Source organism: Zootoca vivipara, chromosome 14 (genome assembly GCF_963506605.1).
Source record: "Zootoca vivipara chromosome 14, rZooViv1.1, whole genome shotgun sequence".
Lineage (NCBI taxonomy): Eukaryota > Metazoa > Chordata > Lepidosauria > Squamata > Lacertidae > Zootoca > Zootoca vivipara.
In genome coordinates, this window is record NC_083289.1 from 11,897,896 (window position 1) to 11,925,596 (window position 27,701).

General features: G+C 42.8%; 1 protein-coding gene across 1 annotated transcript; it reads left to right on the forward strand.

Moving 5' to 3' along the window:
- The first annotated feature begins 817 nt into the window (after window positions 1-817).
- AP4E1 (adaptor related protein complex 4 subunit epsilon 1) lies at window positions 818-23,469 on the forward strand. Its single transcript, XM_035131428.2, has 21 exons — window positions 818-1,104; window positions 2,807-2,878; window positions 3,813-3,936; window positions 5,430-5,503; window positions 7,339-7,460; window positions 7,600-7,759; window positions 9,407-9,573; window positions 9,870-9,943; window positions 10,485-10,607; window positions 10,696-10,805; window positions 11,823-11,962; window positions 13,313-13,425; window positions 13,557-13,675; window positions 15,243-15,542; window positions 15,925-16,039; window positions 16,985-17,120; window positions 18,040-18,298; window positions 20,128-20,703; window positions 20,882-21,066; window positions 21,664-21,821; window positions 22,201-23,469. Exons 1-21 carry the CDS (start codon window positions 937-939, stop codon window positions 22,359-22,361), a joined length of 3,456 nt encoding a protein of 1,151 aa, XP_034987319.2. The 5' UTR covers window positions 818-936; the 3' UTR covers window positions 22,362-23,469.
- The last annotated feature ends 4,232 nt before the right edge of the window (window positions 23,470-27,701 follow it).

Below are 27,701 nucleotides of genomic sequence, written 5' to 3' on the forward strand. Positions count from 1 at the left end.
CTTTCCTCCTCTTCAATGCCCAGTTTTTGTAAGCCGCTCTGAGTTTCTTTTCTGGGATGGCGAAAAACCTAATAAATAACAACAACAACAACAACAACAACATAAAAATAAAAATAGCACTTGTGTATTTTAGGCAGTTCTATCCTTCTCAATGCCACAACAACAACAACATAAAAATAAAAATAGCACTTATGTATTTTAGGCAGTTCTATCCTTCTCAATGCCCGGTTTTTGTAAGCTGCTCTGAGTGCTGTTTTGGGGATGGGGAAAAAACCTAATAAATAATAATAATAATAATAATAATAATAATAATAATAATAATAATAATAATATAGCACTTTTGTGTTTTAGGCTGTTCTATCCTCCTCCCCAGAGTCCCCCGAGTCGGTCACGACTGGACCTAATGGTCAGGGGTCCCTTTACCTTTTATCCTCCTCCTTAATGCCCGTTTTTGTGAGCCGCTCTGATTTCCGTTTTTGGGATGGGGGAAAACCCAACCAAATAATAATAATAATAAAATAGCACTTATGTGTTTTAGGCTGTTCTATCCTCCTCCTTAATGCCCGGGTTTTGTAAGCCGCTCTGAGTTCCGTTTTTGGGATGGAGGAGAAACCGAATAAATAATAATGATGATAATGTAAGAATAAAAATGCAAATAAGAATAGCTTCTCCTCGCAGCGCCTGGCTCTCCTTCTAGATCCCAGCCCGTCCTCCTCCTCCTCCTCCCTGCCCGGCGCCTTCCTCCTCGAGAGGAAGCCCTCCTGAGGGCGGCGAGGGGCCTTCTCCGCCAACAGAGGCGGCCCGGAAGTGAGCGCTGAGGCGGCAGAGGCGGCTGACAGGCCGCTCTCCCTTCTCCCTCCGCCGGGGCGTCAGGCTTGGGGCCTCCTCTTCCGGGATGCGGCAGCGGCCCCGGGCAGCCGTGGCGTCGGCCCGGGCATGAGCGACGTGGTGGAGCGGACGCTAAGCGCCTTGCCCGGCTTGTTGGGGCAGCACGAGCCGGGGGCTGGGCTGGGCGGCGGCGGCGGCGGGGGACCCGGCCGGAGCTCGGCCACCTCTCGCCTCGGCGGCCTCATCCGGAGCATCAGCGCGCTCGCCTCCAAACATGTACGTGGGGCGGGCGGAGGGGTTTGGTGCCACGGGGCCTGGTCTGCCTCTTTGGAAACCGGCGGGGCTTTGCTTCCGAGTGGGCGAGGCCTTTGCTCGGCTCCCACCCGCAGCCGGGCCCTGGTCCCTTGTCAGCGCAGAGGAGATCTGGGAAATGGGTAGGGTGCGGCGAGAGTGCCCCTGGGCATTCACAGAGTGCCTCACGGTGCTCCTTGCCTCTGGGGACGCGGCCGAGGGCGAGATTCCTTCAGCAGCGTCCTCGAAGTTTGTATGGTACTGTATATGAAACAGCTTGGTTCTGGCAGCGTTTGTGTGGCAATATGTGGCTTTTCCATTTTTGTTAATTAATAAATTAATAAATTATTGATTTTATATACCGCTCTATACCCGGAGGTCTCAGGGCGGTTCACAGAAAAGATCACAGCATATATAATCAGAATAAAAACAACAAACCAATAACAGCCCCCCTCCCCAGAAAAGAGCCACATTTTAAAAGGGTATACAGGATGTCAAACTCCCCCCCCCCCCATTGTTTACGTATCAGCCAATATTGTGGAAGTTTATGGAGTAATTTGCCAATCTTGGGGATTTTTTTAAAAAATAAGATGCTGGCAACTTTTGAGGCGGGGAACTGTTCAATTAGGTTTTGTGTTATGTGGATTAGAAAAAGAGTTTAGTGCAGTGAAACAAGCACATCTTACCCACTGTTATCAATAGAGGGGCGGTATTTTTTGTTTTGTTTTAGGAAGTGCTTCTTTCTGCTCCTAACTGGCACAAAATATAGAATTTGAGACCAAGAAAACAAACAGACAACAAAAACAAAAATGAAGGGGGAGGGGAGGCACCCAGGGGGTGTGCAGGTGGAGAATCTGATTTTAGGTTAGGAGGAATCTGAAAAAGGAATCCCTAATTTAGCAGGGCAGCAAGGGCAAGTTGTCGGGTTGATCAGATGTGGGGCACTTAAGTTCCTGGAAGGGTTGCAGGTTTGGGGCCTAAGAAGGAAGAATATGACCCCTGTTAGATAGCTCCCAGAAAAGCAAGTTTCTTAAAAAGCCTAACAAGGTTGGAATGAACATTACAAATTTGCACGTGTGACTAGGATGCTGTGTTTCAGCATTTCATACCATCAAAACTGGTAATATTAAAAAGTTTGGTTCCTCAAAGTTTAGCCGTGATTCAGGCAAAGTTAGGCATTATTTCATGCACCTTGATTTCAGCGGGAGATTTAAGCAGTGCTTTTTTCGGGGGGGGGGGCATTTGATGAATCTAAGTTTGGCCTCATTGAGGGGCAGTATTTCAATATGAGTAGGAAAATGAGAGTGTGACCCCTAAACATTTTTGTAGGAAAAAAGCACTGGATCTAGGCATGTCTTTAACTTCCCATTGACAGCAGAAAATTGTTAAGGGCATTATGGTAGCATGCATCAATAGATATGCAATAAGAGTATTATGATTTTTTTAAAAAATGAAATATTGTGTTGCATTGTGAACAACTTTTTGACATCTAGATGGTGTGCTTAAAAAACAGACCCAATTGAATGCGGAAGTCTAATGTAATTGTATAGACTATTGATGTTTAGATGTCAAGAAAATTGGAATATTTTTTGACTGACATATGTGACCAAGTGCCTTTTGTATTATAGTTTTATGTCTAGTAAAGTAATAAGTATTTAAAAAATGCTTTAAAAATTTTCTTTACTAGGAGGAAGAAAAACTAATCCAACAGGAATTAAATAATTTAAAAGCAACAGTTTCTGCACCCACTACTACACTGGTAAGTTGTAAAAGAGAAATGCCAATTCTGCTTGTTCTAGTGTTTGAACGATTTTTGCTACTGGCATATATGCTTCATGAGATACTCCACTAGAGCATCTCTTGATGTTGCTGGATTGCACCTGCCATCATCTGATGCTACGACAATAGACTCTGGTGGTTTGGGGCTGGCAGGGAGTTGAAATCCAGCAACATCTGGAGGGCCAATGGTTCCCCATGCCTGTTGTTGCTGCCATCCGTCTTTCTTGAGAGACAATGGAGTGCGCCTCTGGGGGTGAAGTCCTGGGCTCTCACCTTGGCCTCGCTGACGGAAAGCAGAGCAATATGTTTGGCTCCAGCTTGGCGGCAGGAGTTGCCGGAAGGCTCCATCCACCCATTTTAGGGACTACACTCCGAATTTGTGTAGGACTTACTCCTCAGCCTTTACTTCTCCCACAAGTAAAGAGGCAGCAGAGGTTTAGGATCAGAGTTTAGGACCAGAGGTTAGGATGAGATCTAGTTAGACCTACCCTGAACTATTTATCATAGTGGTGTAGTGGGACCTCCCTTGAATCCTATAGCTCTCCAATTGGTGAATCTTCAGAATAGGATTGCACTCACTGTAATGTTAAAGAAAAGCTTGAAAATGAGGGAGGGGGGAAGCTTAATGGAATCACAGCCTTAACCAGAGCAGGATTGAATAGTGAAAGTGCTCCCATGATTTTGAAAACATGATACAAGAAGTGGTCTTTGCCATCTGTGGGTAATAGCTCCCATGCCCCATTCAGATTGTAGCAAAAATTTGCTTTTTTTGGGGGGGGGGTGCTGTATACAGCTTGCTAATTGTTTTCTAGAATTCATTAGCATTGTTAATGTTGGTGCTGTACATCTCTTTGTAGAACTAGCACTTGAGAAGGCCACTTATTTCAGTTTGTGATTTGCTTCTTGCGTTTCAGAGGTTGATGAAGGAATGCATGGTGAGGCTGATCTATTGTGAGATGCTGGGCTATGAGGCCTCTTTCGGATACATCCATGCCATCAAGTTGGCACAGCAAGGAAACCTTTTTGAGAAAAGAGTCGGTACGTATTCCAAAGCATCACGTGACAGTATGCTGCTCAACAAAACTCATGTATAGCTCTGGTTGTCTTAGGACTGTGGGAGTTTTACTAGAAAGCAAGAACCGAGCAGGTTGGTCCATAATAAGCATAGCTGCCAAGTTTTCCCTTTTCTCGCGAGGAAGCCTATTCAGCATAAGGGAAAATCCCTTAAAAAAGGGATAACTTGGCAGCTATGATAATAAGTCCTTTACTATCAATGATTTAATTATGGATGATGGAGCCCAGCTTGGTAGATTTTAAGGACTAGGCCAGGCATAGGCAACCTTGGCTCTCCAGATGTTTTGGAACCACAACTCCCATGATCCCTAGCTAACAGGGCCCAGTGGTCAGGGATCATAGGAGTTGGTAGTTCCAAAACATCTGGAGAGCCAAGGTTGCCTATGCCTGGACTAGGCAGTACCTCCAGATTCAGGGAGGGCTTCTTAAGCAGAGGGTGGAGCACCACCACCTATTTATGGGTAGTTTCTTCCTGCAGAGAAATATGAACCACTCCTTGGCCTATCAATCTTGTCCAGGTAGCTGGAGAAGCAGGCACCTCCCCCACATCCCCACGGGCCAAATTTTAAGTAGTCAGTTTTATGATAGTATAAAATGCTGAAACAAAGCTTGCATATCCGCAAATTTCCTTTGCTCTAATGCAGTGTTTCCCAAACTTAAGTCTCCAGCTATTTTTGGACTACAATTCCCATTATTCCTGACCACTGGTCCTGCTAGCTAGGGATGATGGGAGTTGTAGTCCAACAACAGCTGGAGACCCAAGTTTGGGAAACACTGCTCTAATGGACTATGTTTTGCTTTTCACTGTTACTCTCCAATAGCTACCCTTGTGGCATACTGTTGCGAAATTGCAGATAGCCAAGTGACTAATAATTAATATTTATCTTGGCCTTGGCCCTGTATTCCTGAAGGACCATCTCCACCCCCATCAATCAGCCCAGACACTGAGGTCTAGCTCTGAGGGCCGCCTGGCAATTCCCTCACTGTGAGAGGTGAAGTTACAGGGAAACCAGGCAGAGGGCCTTCTTGGCAGTGGCACCTGTCCTGTGGAACGCCCTCCCATGAGATGTCAAGCCGATAAATAACTATGCAACTTTTAGAAGACATCTGAAGGCAGCCTTGTATCAGGAATTTTAAAATGTTTGATGCTTTATTATATTTTTATATGTGTTGGAAGCCACCCGGTGTGGCTGGGGTATAAATAATAATCATAATCATAATTATAGTTGTTATTGTTGTCATCATTATTGAATAGTATAATAATAAAATGTTTTTTAAAAATAATTTTTGCCTTTTTGTTTCTCAGACCATTTGTTATTTACGTTTTCCTTGGAAACAAGCATTTTGTGTTTTGGGAAAACCATAAGCAGCTTTGAGCTTGCAAGTCAAAGCATGACAGAAATGGAATACAAATAAGTTGGAACACCTGATATAGGTTAATCTTTCTTTTCTTTTAGGTTACCTGGCAGTTTCTCTATTTCTTCATGAAAACCACGAGCTGCTGCTTCTGCTTGTGAATACAGTTGTGAAGGTAACAGTTTTGTGGGAGGTTTGGAGGTAAACATCACACTGACCTCAGGCCTGAGTTGCTCTCCTTTTTTTTAAAAAAAGACAAACTTTAATTCAAAATCCTCATATGATGTATTTATTAATAAACTCTTTTCTTCACTCGGAAGATTTTCATTTCATCTGAAAATCAATAAAATGTGGTAAAAAAAAGACACATTTCCCAGCTAGGATCTTAACAAGAACACAAGGGCAATGTGAAAGGTTGTTTCTGCTTGTTCTTAGGCTTTTTCAGTTTCCCCATTCTGGAAGGCCTTAAGAACATTGGTGAAATTCCTTGCTGAGAGTCCCAACGGCTCTCCATAGCGGCATTCTGCATAGTATGAGAGGCTGTCATTGGAGAATAAAATAGGTTACCTCCACCCCATTCTTCATTCTTCTCTGTATGAACATGTGTGTGTGTGTCTGTCTTCTGATTGCTCTTTTGTGATTGTTAAACAAAAACCAAAATGTTTTCTGCCTCCTTTCCTCATCATCTTCAGGTAGATTTGTTGGGGCTGTGGGACTTTTCTTTTTAGTACAATGCAGCTGTTGAGACAGCAGCTTAAAGTGGAAGACACAGAATCTTTGTGTTGGTTCCTGCAACCCCTCCCCATTCAAAAAAATTGTTCTAAGACCAGTGACAATCAAACCAGTGCTGTGGGACTTTTTGTGTGTGCAAAAAAAAAATCCAAAAAGAGAAAGGTTTAGTAATTATTCATTTAAGACATTTATTAATGCTCCACCCTTCAGCCAAAATGACTCTGGGAGTGGCTTACAAAAATCAGTACTGAGACAGTCCTTGCTCTAGCTCGTAATCTAAACAGACACGGCATCCAAGGAAAAAGGAATTGGGCAGGAGGAGGGAAAAGCAAGCTAATCAAGTTACAGTTTTCACAAAGTAGTTACATAGTTTTGTCAGTGGGGTTTCTGGCTGTCTGGAAGCGCAGCAGCTTTTCGCTGACGTTAGTGGTGGTTTTGTCTTGATAAAGAGTGGTCTCTTGTTGGAAGCACTCTTCTCCGTCGTCCCCCAAGTTCAGGAGGAGGACAGGTGGCAATGTCCAGGCCAAGAGGACAGGGCAGTTCTTGCCATCAAGCAGCAGACTTGATGGTTGAGTCCTCTCAGGAGGAGACTCAACGGTGTTGTCCCCTGTTGTCAGTGGTGGTTTCCCTTTCTAGCCACATTCATCTTCCACTTGAAATTGCAGTTCCAGGGAACAATCCTATTCCTGATCCACTTGCTGAGAGGCTATGGGATATATAGCAATGCCCCCTGCCCCAATGCCATTGCCACATGAGATATGCCGACACGATGTCAGACAGGTCTGCTGAATCAGGCCTGTGTAGTGCAGCATCCTGTTCTCACCTTGGCCTATGGGATGTGCAGGTGTAATGGCACAACAGCCAAGATGGGACAGAGGCCTGGACCAGGGATGTGAGTTGGTTGGAGGAGGAGCAGACTTTCCAAATCCTGTATCCCTTCAGGTCCTGGACATGCCCTCCAAATAGCAGCAAAAAGAGATGGTCACATGGGTTACTAAAGAGGAATGTGAGTCAAAAAAGGCTAATCGCCCCACACAGGAGCCATAATATTGGTTGATGGTTGGTTCACCGTCCTATACCCAAGCAGAAGGGCCTCTCCCCACCTTTTGTAGTGTGAAGCTGTCGCTTGGATTCAAGCCTGGCAAATTTGAGGCCTAACAGAGTGTTGCTTATGGAAGTAAAAATTGTAAACAGGTTCTGTTTGTTTTGAAAGTACATTATGAGAGATCTTTTAACTTGAGGGGGTAATTAACAGCTTTGTTTTCATGTGTCTGACAGGATTTGCAGAGTACTAACCTCCTGGAAGTGTGTATGGCTCTGACTGTGGCAAGCCAAATCTTTCCGAGGGAAATGATTCCAGCTGTCCTTCCACTAATAGAAGATAAGCTTCAGCATTCAAAGTATGTCTTTGCTTACAAAATTCTAGGAAACCTGAGTTCAATTCCAGAACTGTGATATAAGCATGGATCTTAAGATATATCTGGATGAAACAACAGTATAGTTGGCTGCCAATAAGGTGCACTGATTTGTTTCTTCTAGGGAAATTATCAGAAGAAAAGCAGTCCAAGCTTTGTACAAGTTCTACCTTATTGCTCCCAACCAAGTCCAGCACATCCACGACAAGTTCCGGAAGGCACTTTGCGACAGGGATGTGGGAGTTATGGCTGCTTCGTTGCACATCTATCTCCAAATGGTGAAGGTGGGGATCTTAAACAGCAACAGCACAGGACAACCATGTGCTGCATCCAAAAACACCTAGCAGCACACTTGTTCCACTGGGAATTTTTTTTTGCACCAGTGGAATTTATTTGCACAAGAGAGTGTATACACAGCTACTGCAAATTTTATTGTGCAAGTGCTGTGCAACAAGTTTCCGCTAGCACAGGGTGTGTGTGGGGAGCTTTTAATTCCATTTGGCTCAGGATCAGCCTCGTGGGCCAAATTTTACAGATGGACAGGACAGCCTACCTGCCAATTACATGATGTCACACGATTGACACATGGATGACCCCGCCTGCCTCTTAAAATCCCTCACACAGGATTTCCAAGTGCCCGGCAGCCAGCTGGGAACATGGAGCAGCTTCAAATCCTTGTTGCTGTTTGCAAAGTGCTTTCTGACAGTCCCCTTTGCTCCTGTTTCAGCCTCTACAGGCTCAATGGCCTTAAGCCCTTTGCAAAATTGCTCTTTGAAACACCTGTCCCCCTACTTTGAACGTTGATGTTTAAAGGAAAAGAGGTGCAGCAGCTTCAAAAAGTGCTTTTTGCAAAGGGCTTTCAGGCAGCTCCCCCACTGCTCCTGTTTGAGCCTCTTGCGGCTGGAACAGCAGCATTGTGGCTGTTTTAAAGAAGTTTACAAAAAGTACTATTTGAAGTTGCTCTGCATTTATTCAAGTCGGGCGGGGGGGGGATCCTTGGTCCTCTTGCCCACCTGCCTGCTTAAAGGAGAAGCTTTGAGCTGTTTCAAAGGGCTTTAACTCTCACCATTCAGCTCATGAATGGGGATTAAATCCTGTTCCCTGTTGGGGACAGTGTAGAGCCAATGCAGTATTAAACCCTGTCCTCCCACCAGCCTGATGGGCAAGTGGATGTGGTTTTGGGGAAATGGCATTACTGGCCAAATAGGACATCTTGATGGGCCAAGACTGATCTCCTGGCCAGAGGTTTACCACCCCTGCACTAGTGCAAATGTTGACTCGGGTTCCACTTGTGGACATCATTGCAACTCCCCAGTGCACTAGTGCACAAGATAATTTGCTAGCAGACACAGAACGCTGGACACTGCATAATGTGACTTGGGCTTATGCCTTCAGTGAAGTGACAAAAAGAGTAGAAATCTTAACTGTACATCAGTAAAGCAGCATTTCTCTCTGCTCAGGCCAGTCTTTGTGTATTTCTGACATATAAGTGACATATATGACATTTCTGACATGACATAGGAAAAGCTGCCTTATAGATATAATGTATAGCATACTGTATACATATACATACATACATGCATGCATGCATACATATACATATAACTGACATATATGACATTTCTGACATAGGAAAAGCTGCCTTATACTGAGTCAGACCATTGGCCCATCTCATTCAGTATTGCTAGCACTGACTTGCAGCAGCTTTCTAGCGTTTTGGCCAGGGTCTCTCCCAACCCTAGCAGGAGATGCCGGAGTTTGAACCTGGGACCTTTTGATGGGCACAATGAGTTTCTTTTGCACATTTTTGTGCTTCTCGGCTGTATATGATTTTTATTTTGAAAATTGGTGGAGAAAACATTTACACAAAAAGGTGAGGAGAGACAAATGAGCCAGTGAAACATTAATATGTGTTTTGTCTCTTTGTCTAGGAAAACTCCGCTGGATACAAAGACTTGACAGGCAGCTTTGTCGCTATTCTAAAGCAGGTGGTGGGAGGAAAACTCCCTGTAGACTTCAATTATCACAGCGTGCCAGCACCTTGGTTACAAATCCAGCTTCTCAGAATATTGGGGCTGCTTGGAAAGGATGATCCAAGGTAGACTTTCTGTTCTTGGCTTGAGCTTCTCAACAGTTCACGTTGAGCTCTCTCACTTTGTTACCATACTCCCATGAAACAAAAAATAAAACAAGTTTTGCAAGGGGCAGGTTTGCCACCTGTTGCTCAACAGTTGACGCGGCTCATTCTTTGCATTGGTCCAGTAATTATATGAAAGTGCCCCCTTAAAACCATCATAAGGGGTTGTTGGACTACATGAAAAGTTACTTAGGACTGAGATCATGAGACTCATTTTGTTTTTTAAAAAAACATCGTTCCTTTTCTCTTTGTAACAGGACCAGCGAATTAATGTATGATGTTCTGGATGAATCTTTAAGGAGAGCGGAGATAAACCATAACATTACATATGGTAGGTTGCAGCACATTTTCTAAACAAAGGATATAGGGCAGATTTCAGGGCCTGAACTTAACCTTTGGAGGAAGCGAGTCTGGGGAACTAAGCAGATAGTGGTGACAAGAGATGAAATGCTAGGCTTGGCATCAAAAGACATGAGAATACCTGAGCCGTCCAGGAGAGATCATTCCATAAGCAGACTTTCTGGGTGATTATCACCGGCTGAGCATTAGCAGGCAGGGGAAGTCAGAGAAGAGCCTCAGAAGGTCTTAACACATGTATTAATGTGGTCCTTTAAAGGTGGCCATACATAGATCGGAAGGTAAGGGTGTTTCAGAATGTAAGAAATGCATTCCTTCAAATGCATCCAGTAGAAATGGAACATGGAATGCTAGAAATATAAAAATCCACATGCTCAGGAGTGCTTTCAACAAAGGCCACAACACCAAAGTTCTGATGTCTCTATAAACTAATAGGACTTGTTTAATATTCACGTGCCTATTTGTTTTTACAGAAACTATCATTTTCTTTTTCTTTTTCATTCATCTTCCTCCAGCAATCTTGTTTGAATGTGTCCAGACAATTTACACAATTTACCCTAAATCTGATCTACTTGAGAAGGCCGCCAAATGCATTGGAAAATTTGTCCTGTCGCCTAAAATTAATTTGAAATATTTGGGTAAGTTCTCCGATTGTCACAACCCTGTGTTTGATGCCGAATGCCCGTGTTTTCAGCTTGCATTCTTTGCAGTAACTTTTCTTTCTAGGATTAAAGGCCCTAACATATGTTGTCCAGCAGGATCCTGCCCTAGCACTGCAGCACCAAATGACAATAATTGAGTGCTTGGATCATCCTGATCCCATTATTAAAAGAGAGGTAAGTTGAATTTTAACAAGCACAACCTTTAGCAATAAATTTCAAATTGGTATTCTCTTAATATTGCTCCCCCATTGTGAGGATTTGTGATAATTACTGTAAGAATGACAGCTTCCCATGTTTGTGCGGGATATAGTGTGCACATTAGATGGTTTTGAAAGAAGTTATCATTCCTCTTTAACCTCTGACATAAAGATATTGAGAGAAATGAAAAATGTTACTTTTAGACTGATCTAGTGGCGGCATAGCAAAATACCCACCTGGAACTAATGACTACTTTTGTATCTGGGAGTGTACTGGTCTGTTCTTTCCATTAGGAGTAGCCAATCCATGAATGCAAAATAAAAATGAAATGAAATAGTTAGTATAGATTGGGTTTCTAGCTGAAAAGGAGAAACCCTCGTGAACCAGAGTGCATGCAAATTTCTGGGTGAGGTTGTCGCCTGCAGTCCAGTATTCAATGTGTGTTGTGTGGACACAAGCACCTGCAGTTGCAAATTTGTATATGCAACTTAGGAGTATGCAAACGGCTCAGCAGCCTGATTTCTGAAGTTCCCTTGCTGATGAGTATGCATTTTTCAATATGCTTACTTCCCTGTGTTTCCTCAACCACAGCTCTAACGGGAACCATTTCTGTTCATGCAGGAAACGTTCATTCTTATGCATTTCCTTTATGGTTCATGTTAGCCCATTCTTAAAGCTCTGTAACTGTTAAGATTCACGGTACTTGTTTATTTAGAGCATGGCTTTGGTCATACTCACAACCCTGCAGCATGTTGCTTATTATGCTGCTGTTCTGTTTGGGGACAGCTAAACATTGGCATGGTTGAAACAAAATAGAAAAATTCCTTCCAGTAGCACCTTAGAGACCAACTAAGTTTGTTATTTGCATGAGCACACTTCTTCATATTCACACGAAAGCTCATACCAACTTAGTTTGTCTCTAAGGTGCTACTACGGCAGACCAACCTGTAACTAGAACTATGATTGGCATGGTTAACGTTTTTATTTCTTCAGACATTGGAACTACTGTATAGAATCACCAACGGGCAGAATGTCACTGTCATAGTACAGAAGATGCTTGACTACCTAACTCAAAGTAAGGAGGAGTATACCATCATCAACATAGTTGGCAAAATAGCAGAATTAGCTGAAAAATATCCTTTTACTTGGTTTGAATGCCTCTGGAATGGGTACGTCATGAGTGCATTGCTTCTCCTCCCAGTTATTAAATGTGCATTTGTAAGCTTTAAGAAAACACTGCAGAGAATTGCTGTATGGTTGTGGAAGTGCATTCTGTTGTGTTCTTTTAAAAAAACGTCTAGTTCTTCTGGCACGTTTTGTAAAGTTGGTAGCAGTGTGTGGGTGTGTGCTTGTGCAAACGTACAGAAATTATTTTCTCTTGCTAAAGAAAATTGTTATGGATGGAGGAAGTTGGTCAGATCTAACTATGAGACAGATTGTGGATTATGAACTTGGTGTTCATTGCTCCAGTTGTATGTTATATAACAGCGCTGGGGAACCTTATTGGCTCTGTGGGCCAGATCCATATCAGATCCTAAATCCTTAGTATCAGAAGCCCATGTGAGTAGCTGCTATGAACCTTTTAATTACTGCATCTTGAGAATTATTTGATATCTCCTGACTGTTTCCATTTCTGTGGCTGAAACTCCGTGGTAGTAATAATAAATATGACACACAAACACCAGCTGCAATTCCCAGAGTGGTTCAACAATCGATCCCTCTTCCCAGGGAACTGAGAAGGGAATAGAGGTTTCCTGGCAACTCTCAGCACCCTTAACAAGTTATGGTTTAAAGCAGTGATGGCCAAACTTGGCCGCCCAGCTGTTTTGGGACTACAGTTCCCACCATCCCTGACCACTGGTCCTGTTAGCTAGGGATGATGGGAGTTGTAGTCCCCAAACAGCTGGAGGGCCAAGTTTAATCCAGGACCATCACTGGATTAAAGTAATATGATACTTCTTTAAATGTGTAGTGTATATGGAGGCCGGTGACCAATGGTAGATGCAGCCTACTGGGTTTATCTATGCACGGTCTCCCCAATCTCTTTCTTTGGCATGTTCTGTTAGGGCAGGCAGGTTGTGGGGATCATGCACGAATAAGCCTTGTGCTGGTAGATGATTCTTAACACCTGGGAGGAGAGAAGGATGAGGCTGCATCAGGTCCTAAACTAGCTCCAACTAGTGTAAGGACTAAAAGGTCCATATCAACTGCAGAATGTGCTTGAATGCATTTGGAAGGGACACCCAGGGTCATTTAGTCCAGCCCCCTGCAACGCAGGAGCCCTGTCGACAGCCGCCCCTGGGTGGGCTTGAACCACCGGCTGGATGCCCTGACCCATTTCTCTGTTTTGGAAAGGATTTCAGTAATCATTTCCCTTCTTAGTTAGAAAATGCCTTGCGTGTTGGAATGGATCACTCCAAGCTGAAAGATAAGAGTTTGTGTGTTGATACTACAGTTCAGTTTTCCTTAATGTTTCCTGGCACATATGCTCCTGACAATGAATGGTTCATCCAGACGATGAATGCAGTATTTTCCGTAGGAGGAGATAAAATGCACCCTGACATCCCAAACAGCTTCTTGCAGCTCCTTGCTGAAGGTGAGCATAATATACAAAATTCAGTAGCGAAAGTAGGGATTAGTGTCATTTGTCTTTTATGGGGAAACAAACACACACACACACACACACACACATTGGGAAAGAGAAATATATCGTGATGTCCTTTCCAGGTTTTGAAGATACAAAGGAAGATAGCCAGCTGCGACTTCATGCTGTCCAGTCCTATCTTGCGCTGCTAGAGGATGAGAATGCGGTTTATCCACAGAAATTCCTTCAAGTCATGAGTTGGGTAAGGAAGGACACAGATTAGAAAAGAAATACGGGAATTCTAGGTACAGCAGAGGCAACTGAAATTTGAGTTGAGACATGGTTGTCTATGTGTAAATGGTCATTTGTTTCACACAGAGTTTTTCTTAGAGTGATAGGATGCTGTTCTTCTATTTAGCTGTTGGCAGGGAGCATCATTGGACCAAGGTTAAGCACTTCACAATTCCACTGATTTCACTGTGAGACTTAAGCATGTGTTTCCGCTTCTCCCACCTCCAGCATTAAATTGCCCAATTTTTAGTGTGGCTGAAAAGTGATAAACTGAAACTGAACTGCAGCTGCCTTTCTAGAGAAGTGGTCTTCATGCTTTTCTAAGAATCTTGGGTTTCCAAAAAAGGAAGTCCTTCTGTTTTGCACTGATAAGATTAAATTTGTGTGGTTTTTATTTTTTAAGGAACAGGAACAAGAAGATTTGTGAGAAACCCCCCCCCCCAACTTTTTTATATCCTTTCTTTCATAGATCATGATTTTTCAAGGGCTGAGACGGTTCTTTCACACCTAGGGACAAGTGTTTCTGTCTTTGGCATCTGCATTCTTCTTCCTTCCTTCCTTCCTTCCTTCCTTCCTTCCTTCCTTCCTTCCTTCCTTCCTTCCTTCCTTCCTTCCTTCCTTCCTTCCTTCCTTCCTCCTTCCTCCCTCCTCCTCCTCCTCCTCCTCCTCCTCCTCCTCCTCCTCCTCCTCCTCCTCCTCCTCCTCCTCCTCCTCCTCCTCCTCCTCCTCCTCCTCCTCCTCCTCCTTCTTCTTCTTCTTCTTCTTCTTCTTCTTCTTCTTCTTCTTCTTCTTCTTCTTCTTCTTCTTCTTCTTCTTCTTCTTCTATACACCCAATAAAATGCATCATTTTTAGTTCCCTGTTCCACGATCAGTTTTCAGTATGGTTGGCAACCTGTGGTTTTTCAGTAGATTGCCTTGTTTTTACTAGACAACTACATTTCTGAAGTCAGCTTGTATGACCAATTAGAAACAAGAAGTTGCCTTATCAGTTCATTGGTCCATCTAGCTCAGTATTGTCAACACCGACTGGCAGCATCCCTGCAGGGCTTCAGAGAGGGATTGTGTGAAATCATTATGCCTTTTGTAACTACACTGTGTCTTGTTTTTAACCTTGTTTTGAAAATATTTGCTGCTGAATGTTCTCAGTGGGACTACAATCATGTACTTTGAGCTGTGTTAAATTCTGCAGACCCAGGACTTTGACATTGAAACCTGCTCGTTTCCTCCTCTGGGTCCAGTAAAATTTCCTTCTGTCATTCTGGGTTGCTTAAGAAAGTTTTGAGGATAAAAGTTTGTGTTTCAGCTCAGGTGTCTGCTTATTGCACATCTTATTAATTTATCTGCAAACTCTAGTTTTTTTTGTTTTTATTTTGTTCTCAAATTCAGATTTCCCTCTGCACACCTCAGTGGCTTTTTCTATGCCCTTTGACTTTTTCTGTGCTCTTGCACAAATGCAAGACACGGAGACAAATTGTCATTTCCTCATTGCTCATAGCTTTCATATGCTGATCACGGTGTTTATAACTGTCCTCCGACAGGTGTTGGGGGAATATGCGTACCTAATGAGGAACGTGGATCCAGAAGTTGTCTTGGCGAGTTTGCATAGGATACTTAGGAACAACGCCACTCCTGAAACCAAAGCCTGGATTGTGGCTGCAGCCACTAAAATAGCTTCTCATACCACCTGCTCAAAAACAGTTGAAAAACTTATCATGGAATTCAGTACTTCCTTGGATACCTGCATGAGGCAGTATGCCTTTGAATTAAAGCATATATATGAAAACAAAGAATTGATGAAGCAACTGTTCCCCGTTGATGCTAGTTGCAAGGACTTGGTGGTGAGTTAATGACATCACATCTCTGTGTGTGTTGTTGCTTCGTCCTTGGGAGCTGAATGTTTATTCAGAACACAATGGAGAGGAGAGTAACCTGTCTCTAAATCTTGTGCAGAAGATACAGACAGTTTGAACCTATATAGAGGCATCTCACTTCCACCGCGAGTAGCAAGACTTCATAGCCTCTTTGAGTAGAAGCTAATGGATCATGTTTGGCTTTTAGGTCAGACAACATGCTAGGATTGCTCCCCTCTGATTTCTTAACTGCACCAGTGAGGTTGGGGTGATAAAAACACTCACTTTGAGTATTTAACTGTTCTAGTAGTTAAGAGGCTGATAACTGGATAATCATCACCTTTTGACCTCTCCTCCTGATTCATCGCAGGTAGATGCTTCCTTATCTTTCTTAGATGGATTTGTAGCAGAAGGACTGGATCGTGGTGCAGCGCCATATAAACCTCATCACCAAAGACAAGAGGAGAAGCTGTCTCAGGAAAAAGGTAACTGCGTGTTTTCTTGCAAATGCTAGCCAGTATAGTCCTAGGATAAGCATATGTTTAATGCGACTGCATGAAAGGTTTAGGGGGGAAACTCCCCTAGTGGTTTTGCAGCTTGTTCCATGATGAGTATGCATCAGAGAGACAATGCCTTTTTGGGGGGGGGGAGGTACCTTTTTCTCTTGCAATTATCAGCATGCATGGCCAACATTTTAGGACTGGGATGGGGTCTGTCAAATATGTTAAGTTACAGATCTAGACAGGGATAGGTGGTCTTTCAAGTAAGCTGGCCCCAAGCTTTTCAGGGCCTATGGTGTTGGTAGTGAGATTTCCATAGGAGCCAACCTATGATCCTGCAATGAAACAGGCTTTTACCAGACCTCAAGTATTGCAAAATGCAGGCACTCATAAGAACAGCCTGCTGGGTCATGCCAGTGACCTGTTCTCACAGTCCTGTTCTCACAGTGGCCAAGCCACTCTCCACTTCATACAGACCTTTGTTTACCCATGTTTGAAAAGCTGCCCATATGAATTGCTCCATGACGAGCAGCTATTGGAGTTTGCCTTCCCCATCAAATGCTGGTTGCTCTTTAATGTTTAGTCAAGTGCTTTTAAATGTGAAGAGTAGCTTGATTATATTGTATAGTCTATTGCTATATTTGATATGCACATTTATTTAAGAAAGATGCTTTTTGTTAAAACTGGTATTTTAGAACTGTTGCTTTTGTAGCCCTCTTTTCAGAATAGATTCTGTCTTGAATTTGAAATGTGCTGTGTTTCTGAAAAGCACAAGGGTTTCAATAATTACTGGTATTTAATATTGGTAAGATGCTGAATGTGGAATATTCTTGTCAGAACATTATCATCAGTGACGCAGATTACAGGAGAGGCAGACTGTTCTCTAATATTTTTAAATCTGTTTTGATGAGTAATTCTCCATCTTCTCAGCTCTGAATTTTGAACCTTATGGGCTATCACTTTCCCAGAGCTTCTCAGCATCTGGTTTTACTGGCAGACAATCTCCAACTGGACTTTCTCTGGGATCTGACATCTCTGTTAATAGTGCTGAGACTGGACAGAAGGAGTGAGTATCTCTTATCGCTTCAGCAACGACTTAATATGTAGTTGAGTTCCCTGTCTGTTCTTATCTTGCTATTTGTATAGGGAAATGCTGGCTTTGCGGAAAAAAACAATTGCCTTTCTGTAGTAAGCAAAAATGCCATTTCTGTAGTAAGCAAAAATGCCATTTCACCAACAATAATTCATTGCTAGGTTGGCCTCCATCTTTTCTCCCCATACTACATTAGCCAGATTGTATTAATTCACATCACATCTGCATTTTATTTAATATTGAAATGAAATGCATAAAATCTTGGGGTTTAACACCTGAACTATAAACTGCATTTAGAATTTTAGTTCTGTAAGATACAGACTTCATAGGAAGTCTATGATTTGGTCCCCCAACACTTTTTATTTAAAGGTAGCTGTGTTGGCTCTCAGTTGTATTGCACCTGCCGTGCTAATAGAGCTGGGAGCTGAATATTCTCCTCATGCCATTATTGTTGTTCACCCCAATGGGAAAAATACAGGGTTGTACCCAACTGAGTTCTACTCAGAGTAGGAGCACTGAAATTAATATACCTAAGTTAGTCATGCCTATTAATTTTGACGGCTCTACTCTGGGCAGGATTAACTTTGGCTGCAACCCACAGATATCACAAGGGGCAACCAATTACGTCAGGCTTTGCCAACCTGGTGCCTTCCAAATGTTTTGGACTACAACTCCCATCATCCCCAGCCAGCACTGGATGATGGGAGTTGTCCAAAAGACCCTGGAGGGCACCAGGTTGGCAAAGCCTGGATTAGGTTACATCTTCAATTTGTTCAACATAGGAAACTTGGGCTTCTGAAAGACTTTACAAGAATAGACTGGCTCTTCAGAAGCCCTTTGAGAGATTCCTTCTGATCACTGTGTTGACTTTTCCTGGTTGCAAATTCTTTAGGGCCAACAGTCTGAAGCTAGATGGTGTGAAGAAACTATGGGGGAAAGAAGGCTACCTCCCCAAGAAGGAAAGCCAAGCAGAAAAAGAAGACAACGCCAAGTCTGTTCCGGAAGGCAGTGCGTTTGCAGAGCATATTGTTGGCAACTTTCCATTCCAGCCTCAGCAAGAAATTACTAGTCCCTTGGAGGGAGAGGAAGAGAAGCGTCAACTGGCATCAACACTCTTTGTTGGCTTAGGGTCTCAAAGCAACATCAGTCTGGTACGGCAGCTAATTGCAGCTTCATTGGAGTGGCTGGCCCACCCTTTAAAGCAGTGTTTCTCAACCAGTGTGCCAGATTGGTCTTGCTTTAGAACCAGAACCACTGGTCTTGCTAGCTAGGGATGATGGGAGTTGTAGTCCCAAAACATCTGGAGGCACACTGGTTGAGAAACACTGCTTTAAAGGATATGTCCCAAAACTTCCAAGCATGTGTTCTGAGCTCTCACCCTGCTTAGTACACATTTTGTGACACATGAACAGCATCCAAGTTTGGAAGAGCCATTATTTTTCATTGCTGTGTCCAATAGTGCGTTCTTCTTGAAATCTGTCCCCCGGCCTGCATTGCAAAATTATTTTGAAGTTGAGGGGAGTTGCGAAAGTAGCAATCTGCTGCAGGATCCAGCTGTTTAATAGGAAAAAGGCCAGGCAGTCCGTTGGGTTCGTGCAACCTCCTAGGCATACCTCAAAGATTCTGCTTGGATTCTGGCTGAATACCTGGAAGTCCCTCCCACTAAGTGTGTTCATGCAAGCCCCATGATTTGAATCTCTTGGCCTTTTCTTCCCTACAGTTTGGAAACCCCTTTTTTCCACAGAAGGGAAACATTAGTCAAGTACATGCCTTACTGTTTCCCTTTTCCCTATGGCCTTTTATATCCTCCACCAGTTTAACATCCACAGCATGGATATTAACAGGCAGGATTAGCATCCCAAAGGGGCAAGATTGTATTGCCTTGTTGCCATGTTGCCTTCACGCCTTGTCAGCACAACCAGTGACCCTCAGTGCCAAGCAAATGACATGTGAGTTGACATCCCCTTTGCTGAGTAAGTTGACTTGACCTGCCCTGACATGAGTCCTCAGCAAACCCTACAAAAACTATGAAAGCAACACCTGATTTTTGAACAGCTTAGTTCTCAAACGTTCTGGCTCCCGAACACTGCAAACCTGGAAGTGAGTGTTCTGGTTTGTGAACTATTTTTGGAAGCCGAACATCCAACGGGGCTTCCGTGGCTTCCAATTGGCTGCAGGAGCTTCCTGCAGCCAATCAGAAGCCGCACTTTGGTTCCCAAATGTTTTGGAAGTTGAATGGATACGAAGGTACGACTGTATTTTCTTATTTCTGTAAGACTGGTCTTTCAGTTAATTGGCTTGTGCCCCTATCAAAGTGGGGTGTGTGTGTGGTACCACTACCATTTTTTTATAAAAAAAAAGTTCCAAAGAGAAGGGGAGTGAGAGGGGAATAACAGAGTGGAAAGAGAGAGAGTACACACAAGAAGATGAAGGAGAAAAAACATGCATGGTCAAATTAAGACATGCTGAGCTATGCTAGGTTTAAGAGGCCCTGTAGCAGTACCTCTTCACCATATCTGGTGTGTATTCTAACAGAAAGGACAATGACAATAGGAATAGTAAAGTTTTATATTTCCATTCATACAGGTCCATAGGCGAGGCAGCAACTAACAGCCTGTCTTTTTGCAATAAGACAGTTTGCATATGAAATACCTTCACATGGCAATACTTTATGATTTCCTACTTAGCATATGTGAAAATGTTTAATTCAGTCTGTTTTAACCTGTCCCACTTATTTTTTTTAACCAATTATGTAAAAATTGAAAAAAAAAATTTTTGGGGGGGGAGGTACGTGTATTTAGAAGCCCCTCATAATCTGAAGCCCTAAGATGCAACTTATTCCCCCTGTGCATAATAAAGGTGGCTCTGGAGTCTGAAAAAGTTGCAATGTACTGCCTTAAACAGTAGGCTGTACCCAAATTTGCATTCCGCCCCTTCCCTGAATTAACATATATTTTCTGTGTCTCTTTTTAAAACTAAGATGGGCAAGCGAGACTCCACTGCTCAGAAGCTCCGAAGGAAATCAAAAACAAGCAAAACCCAAAATAGTGAGGAATCACCCAGTATCGAAAGTGTTGCTGACCCTTCCCTCTGCCCTTTTCCTGATGTGATATCCAGGAACAAGGACCTCTTCCAAAACAATGGACACCTAAGATTAAGGAAATCTTCCCTGAGTTCCGCTGGAACTTCTGAATCAAAGGTGGTACTTGATAGGTCTCATTCTCTGCCAGAAGCTGAACTGAATGAGAAGCTTTTGGGTCACAGACTTTCGTTGTCTTCTCTGTTTGCGGATGGCAATATGGAAGTTTTTCAGCCTTCTCCAAGTGCTCAGGCTACGGCCCCCCAGCAACTCTCTTTGATGCCTTACTTACCAGAAGAAGCAGCCAAACACCCTCATTCGGAGATCTTAGAGCTTTGCGACAACGAAACACTGGTTTTGTCCTTTTGTAAAATCTGGAAAGATGACTCTCTCCTACTCTTCATATTTCTTGCCAACAAAAGCACTTGCGTACTTAAAGCTGTGAATCTGGAATTTGAGGACGCAGAACATTTTAAGGTAACATGAGCAGTAGCTACAAGTTGGACCACATAACCCTTTGGGTCCCTTCCGACTCTACAGTTCTGTGATTCTATTAAGCTTACCACTGCATTTCCTTTAAAAGGAATATTGGTGGTGATATTAAAATGCTTGTAAACCTCTTGATTCTTTTTTCTCCCCTCCTGTTTTATTGTAGATTTCAGAAAGCCTGGGTTGCCACTTCGCTGCAGTAGAAGCTCAGAGCATAGAAAGCTTCCAGACGTGTGTCGAGATGGAGGGGCTGTGCTCTTCAGAGATGCTCTCTGGGTCCATTAGTTACTTTCTAGAGTCTGATGCACTCCTCAGATTTTCTGTAACTTTAGAACTGTTGGATTTTATCAGGTACCTACACGAAATAGCTGGGAACAAATGAAGTGTTTTAAAGCAAATATTGATTGGAATTCGCTTGCTATGCTTTGTCTTATTTCTAATCATATCTTGTCATATCTCAAGCTTACACACACACACAGAGGCTCTTCTGTTTCTCACTCTTCATTATTGAAAAGCTGTGGTGCTTCCTAGGTAATTTGAAACATGAGTGTAGAGAGGAGAGAGCATGGGGGAAAAAACCATTTAAGGGTCTTCCCCACTCTAAAAGTGGAAGGGAAACCATGTCTTTTTCTCTGGTCCTTCTCATCTCCATATGCATGTCCTCGGAGTGTAAAAAGACAACTTGTAGACTGCCTTTCTGCATTTTTTTTGCTGTCTCAACTAGATCCCATACCTGTGCTAGAGGATGCCAGTCCAGTACATTTAAGGAACAGTCCAGGTGACAATTTTAATGGAATCTTGTTTAGGTTTACAATTTCAGGCTGCAGGATAGTGTTAAAGTACTTCACGGTGGGGCAGAAAGTTTTGTTTTCATTGTCTTCTTGGGAACAGCTTTCTCTCATAAGTACACATTGCAAAATCTGCTTCTATTTCATATTGCATTTTCAGGCCAATGAAAATGAGCACTGATGAATTTGGGAAACTGTGGCTCTCCATTTCGAATGATGTCAAACAAAACCTAAAGATGACATCATCTCAGGGATCTTTGTCAGCCGTCCTAAGCATTTTGCAGCAAAAGCTGAACCTACATATAGTTGATATCATAGGTAAGTAGCTTGGGATTTTTTTAGATTTGTAGCAAAGGTGATGATCCTAGGCAGGCAGTGAAACAGACCAATTATAGCCAGGGTCAACCCTTGTTCATCAGAAGCCAGTTCACATTTGCAAGCTGATGACCTCATTATCTTTGCACAGTGTATTTTGATGATCTGCAGGATACTTGGTTCTTGGAAAGTGGACTTGATGACACCAACTGCGTGCCAACAAAAATTGTGGTTCTTAAATTGATCACATTGTCTTGTGCCAAAGCCAGACTGATTTTTTATTTTATTGATAACCTACTTTGTACAGAACTGTAGGAATGTATTGTGGATGAAATTACGATGACATTAATAGGGGAAAAAACCCCATTTTCCCTCCCTTTAGGTAGTGAGGGAATAGCATCATGCCGACTGCTTCCATCCGTCCCCTGTTTACTACATTGTCGTGTCCATGCTGGGATGTTGTCGCTGTGGTTCAGATCCCATTGTTCGGCTCTTCCAGACTGTTTACTTTATCAGTGTCAAAAGGTGATGGAAGAATCCTGAGCATCGTGGAGAAAAGAAGCAAAACCCTCCTCTTCTAACCTAGTGGAAAGAAGGACGTGTGTGGTTGTGCCAGGGAGTTACCAAAAGAAAGGCAACTCTTATCCTGCTTGTCAGGAGTGAAGTTGCGTAAGCATGCACCCTGGAGGGATGACGGCAATTCTGCTAGGTGCCTGCCTCAAATGCTCAGGGTCAGTCAGTTACTGACAAGGGACTAAGTAAAAGTATAGGTACTTTTATGCAAGGTGTTATGCAAGGTATTTATTTTCTGTTATGTACTTGTACAGGTCACGGCAGTTTATTCATAAGATCAGCTAGTACTTGAATTCTTTCATTAACGTGGCTTATGGTGTAAAGGAACTTCTTAAGCCTTGCCTACTGTTCCTGCCATTCATAAGGTTTTTTTGGCATCTTTTATACCAGTTTCGCACCAGTATTGCAAAAGCAGACACTTATAAGATAAATCTCCACAATTGTCCCATAGTTGTAGGCTGAGCCATCCTATGACTCCGCAATAACCAGCGTGTAGATGCCAAGCTTTGGAAGCACAAGTCATATCACTGCACCTCGCAACAGCGCTGGGGGCTGCTGTTTTATGTGATGTCATGTCGGATACCTGCCTTTAATAGGAGGACTGGGTCTTATCCTGAGGATAGGATACTGGTTTCTTAAGAATGCAGCTCCAGGCTGTGAGCAGGACTATAGTTTAGCACGACTGCAATTAGTGCCACCTGTGTACCAAGAATTTCAGTTTTCAGTGTTTTAAAATCACTAGGCTCCAGAGACCTTCTCTAGAGGCTCACGCATGAACCCATCAGAAGTTTTGACCTGCCCTTCCTCATACTGCATCAGTAGCATCCCTTAATTGTACTGACTATTGCCCATGGTGATAACATGGCGCATAGATCTAACGCTTGTACTTTTGCATTATAATACAAGCTGGAATCAAAAGAACTACACAGCATATTCCACATGGCCAAAGACACTGAGCTTGTGTTCCTTAAAGAGCAGCTTCTTGTGCTATGTAACAAGCTAATTCTGCTTTTGAATATCCTCCCACTTTAAGAATAACTTGGCACAGCCACCTTTTGTATATTTGCAGCAGCTTTTTTACAAAAGATGGTGGATTTTATCCATTGATAGCCTTACTCGGCTCACTGAAGTGAATGGGTGTGACTAGCTTAAGTTCCTTGATTTCAGTGGGCACACTTTATGTATTTATTTATTTATTCATTCTATGAAATCGATATACTGCTTTTCAATTCTGACGAATTGTCAAAGCAGCACATATAAAACATAATGCTGTGCCATCAAATCCAATTATTAAAGCTAGATTAGAACAGCAGCAAAAAGACAAAATCGAAACCAGAACAGAAAAAATGGTCAGGGGCAGATTTGTTACGGAGGTTTTGTACCACTGAAGGATTATGTTTGAATAGCACTTCGTTTTTATCCATAGGCATGAACGGCAGCCGTTGTCTGTTGAACTCCAAGTACCACTAGATACCTGCCTGCTGTTTATGGTGGCTCCAAAGTCTAGAGTAGGACTAGCACTGGACCCACCAGAGTGAATCTGGCACATGTATACAGCAATTTAGACCAGGCACCCCCAATATATTACGATGCCTGGAATAAAGTTGCAACTATGTAGAGGCAAACAGGTTAATGTCCTGGCAGCTGCTACTACTTAGGGGCAGTAATGGTCAAACCCAGCCCTCCAGATGTTTTGGAACTACAATTCCCATCATCCCTAGCTAACAGGACCAGTGGTCAGGGATCGTGGGAATTGTAGTCCCAAAACAGCTGGAGGGCCAAGTTTGGGGGTGCCTGGTTTAGACATATGTAGCATCTCCCGGCTACTTATCTCTGCTGTATTTTAAATACTAGTTGCTGTTGCAGCAGAACCAAAACATTGCAAGTGACTGACATTTTCCCATTCTTTTGTTGTGATACTTTTTGCTGTTAAGTGAATGAGAGAAATAGAACTTTTCAAAGGTGCAGCACAAGTTTCTTTAAAAAAAAGTGATAATAGTTATGAAGCTTTTTTCACTTGTAACCCAAGTTTCTAGCTCTTATAGCTGAGTGTGGGATTGACATAGTTGAACCAGGATTTCAGTATGTTTGATCCTGGGTGGAGTATAAGATTTTTGAAGGAGAGTAATTTCCATCAGAAAATTCAACCAGGAAACCAAAATTTTGATAGTCTTATTAAGAAAAGATTAATCACAGTCCTAGTAGTGTCAAAGTGTTGTTCTTCATATTAAATTGGTAAGTTTTAAATAATCACTGATATTCCCCCACACTGCCAGTAATCTGTAAAGTGAAAAAGTGATTTTTTTCTCTTCAAAAAAAGCTTGCCTGATTTAGATCACAGCTATTTTTATAATCAGTGATAAGCAGGCATGATTTGGACTTTCTGAGTTGTAAAATTACAGTTTTTGATTTTCCAAAGGCTGAGATTCCATAAGCACGAGTGCTTTGACACTCTCTTTTAGTGTCTTGTTTCATAGAAATCCTTTGGAATGATTCCAGTAGAAGGAAATGGGTACAGGAAAATGTTAGGGAAGAATTTCAAATCCATGTATATTTTCAGATATGTAGTTAAGGAAAACATTAACATTCAACATTTTCACTTGTCTGCAGTGCCCATGTAATGCCTCTTCAACCCAATGAAACCCTGGTGTGTGATTTGCATTGAACTCATGGGCGTACCCCATCTGCTTTCTGATACGATAATTATTGATTAGGTTGCTGTTTTTATTATATGCATTTAAATATTCTATCTCCCATCTTAAAATGCTGCTCAGAGTTGCTCTCAGCTGGTTTAAAAATCACTCAATAATTAATAGGTAATGGCTTGTATCCACTGTAGTGCTAAGTTAAGGTCACAGTTCTTGTTCGGCTGGTACAGGCATCCCCAAACTGCGGCCCTCCAGATGTTTTGGCCTACAACTCCCATGATCCCTAGCTAACAGGCCCAGTGGTCGGGGAAGATGGGAATTGTAGTCCAAAACATCTGGAGGGCCGAAGTTTGGGGATGCCTGGGCTGGTATAATGAGTAAGAAACCTGCAAAATGGTACCCATCACCGTGAGCATGACACTGAGAGCAAGGCTTGACACTCTACTGACTCTACTGGCTTCTCTATATCTGTTGAAAGGTAGATTCTATAATAGTGCACTGTGCTGCTGTTATCAATATAACAGTGGTGAGCAGTTGGCCGCCACAAGCCTTGGCGCACAACAGTTTTAATTAAATAATTCAATTTTTATACTGCCCTTCAATTTATGCTTTTAAAATGTGTGATTTACAAAAGTTAAGGTTAGATTAAAAATACGATAGGATAACTCAACAAATAACCCCCAAACATCCATGATAAAAGTCACCTTTGACTAGTTAAAAGCTCCCTCTTGGAATGATAAGACTCGTTCCTTCCAGAACCTTGGGAAAATTGACTGTTCTGCGTAATGTAGGAAAGTGTACCATGCAAGGGCCATGTTTGGGGAAAATGTTGAATGCACACGAATAGTGTGACTTTTGTCACATCAGAGGAAATGCAAAGGGGATAGCCAGTTGCACTGTGTTTTGGAGACTTTGTAAATGAGCTCTGTATTGTATGAAATGTAAAACAGTAGGAGAAGACTGTTGCTCTGTGGGTTGCAGGAGACAGCTGGGGGAGAGGAGAGGTTTTCTGCAGCCTCCTCCAGATTGTGGAATGCTCTCCTGCAATGTTATTACATGGTCCCATTTTGTAGACACATAAACTTGAAAACACCCCCCCCCATCTGTCATTAGAGGATCATTAGAGACTCTCACTGCCCTTAGGTTGTCTTAAATGTTTGTTAACGTAAGTTCTGTTGCACTGTTTTTCTATTTTGTATGGATTCTTTTCACTTGTAATGTGCCTTGTGAGTTTTCTGCTGATAGGTGGTCCGTAAGTATTGTTAAGCAAGTACAGCATCACATAGCCCATGAGATCCCAACCAGTGACTGGGGGACAGTGGAAAAGGGGAGGGCCAATTTTGTCAGCTGTCTCAGCAGTGTCAAACTACAGCCCCTCTCCATTCACTTCTATGGTGTACAGCAGGGGTGGGCACTTTGAGGCCCTCTTCACATTGAAGGGGCTGGTCCACTAGGGTGAGTGGGGCACTGCCCCACCAACCTCAGCCTCCCCCTTCACCCCATCAGTCGGCCTTCTTATATCTAGGGTGGCTTTGCCTGTCACTGGTTCTAGCTTCACCTATTGCTGATCTTCCTGCCTTCTGCCCTACCAATCCAGATTGCCACCAGCCTCCAACACCTTCAGATTTTATTGAACTCCCAACTCCCGTCAACCCTATCCAGCAGGGCCAATGATCAAGGATAATGTGACTTAGTCCAGCAACATCTGGAGGGCCACAGGTTGCCTATCCCTTGCATGAAGCAAAGCTGCAATATGCACTTTCTGGAGGACATGAGGATACAGGATGCAGAAGCGCAGAGCGACCAGTTAGCAAAAGCAGGGAGACAGGTATTAAGTACAGCTGTTTCTCCTCTTTCTTCCAATGATGTCTGAATGGAGGGGTTTACTAAAATGCACTAAAATATAACACTTAAAAACAATATTCAGATGTCAATGTATACTCATGTTTACTTTATGCCTCATGGATGTAAATGGAAGCTATATTTTGGAGAAATGAATAAATAACAGCAAAACCAAGGATGCTGAGCTAGCAAAGCTACCATTTCTCTCCTATGCAGTTTTCTACCGTGTCCATCAGGAGGTGTTGGCATGTTGTTAAATAATGGCTATGGCTTTCACACATGTACATGTGCCGAGTTCATTTTTTAAGACGTTTTGTTTGAAATGTTAAACTCTTTTAAACTTGGTTGAAAATAAATGGATTTGCTTATTTTTACCTGTGGTGTGATCTCTTTATTTTTAGGTTCCCTTCAGAAGTGGTTTATTTTTGTTCTGGTTAACCAATATTCTTCATAGAAAGCAGCAGTTGGGTGGCCATGACCCTCTTAAATACTTTCCCCAAAAGAGGGTGATCGAGACCAGGTGATAATTGCCATAAGCAATGTGCCAGGGGAGGGCTCCTTTAATAGTTGCAATACCACTTACTTAAGAATCAGGGGTGTCTGAAGCTTTGAGCCAATGCACAATTGGATACAGGTAGCCCCAGGCTCACTCCATGGTATCTCCAGCTAGGGATGAAAAAGTGAAAAGGCTTCAGTCTAAAACCTTGGTGATCCACTGCTGGTTGGTATAGACCAGGCATCCCCAAACTTCGACCCTCCAGATGTTTTGGACTACAGTTCCCATCTTCCCCGGCCACTGGTCCTGTTAGCAAGGGATCAT

Excerpts from the sequence above, each read along its gene's own strand:
- AP4E1 (XM_035131428.2), top strand. The coding sequence starts at position 937 with ATGAGCGACGTGGTGGAGCGGACGCTAAGCGCCTTGCCCGGCTTGTTG. Across the intron at positions 9,574-9,869 it reads CTTGGAAAGGATGATCCAAG|GACCAGCGAATTAATGTATG; the intron begins GTAGACTTTCTG and ends TCTTTGTAACAG. Across the intron at positions 21,822-22,200 it reads ACATATAGTTGATATCATAG|GTAGTGAGGGAATAGCATCA; the intron begins GTAAGTAGCTTG and ends CCCTCCCTTTAG.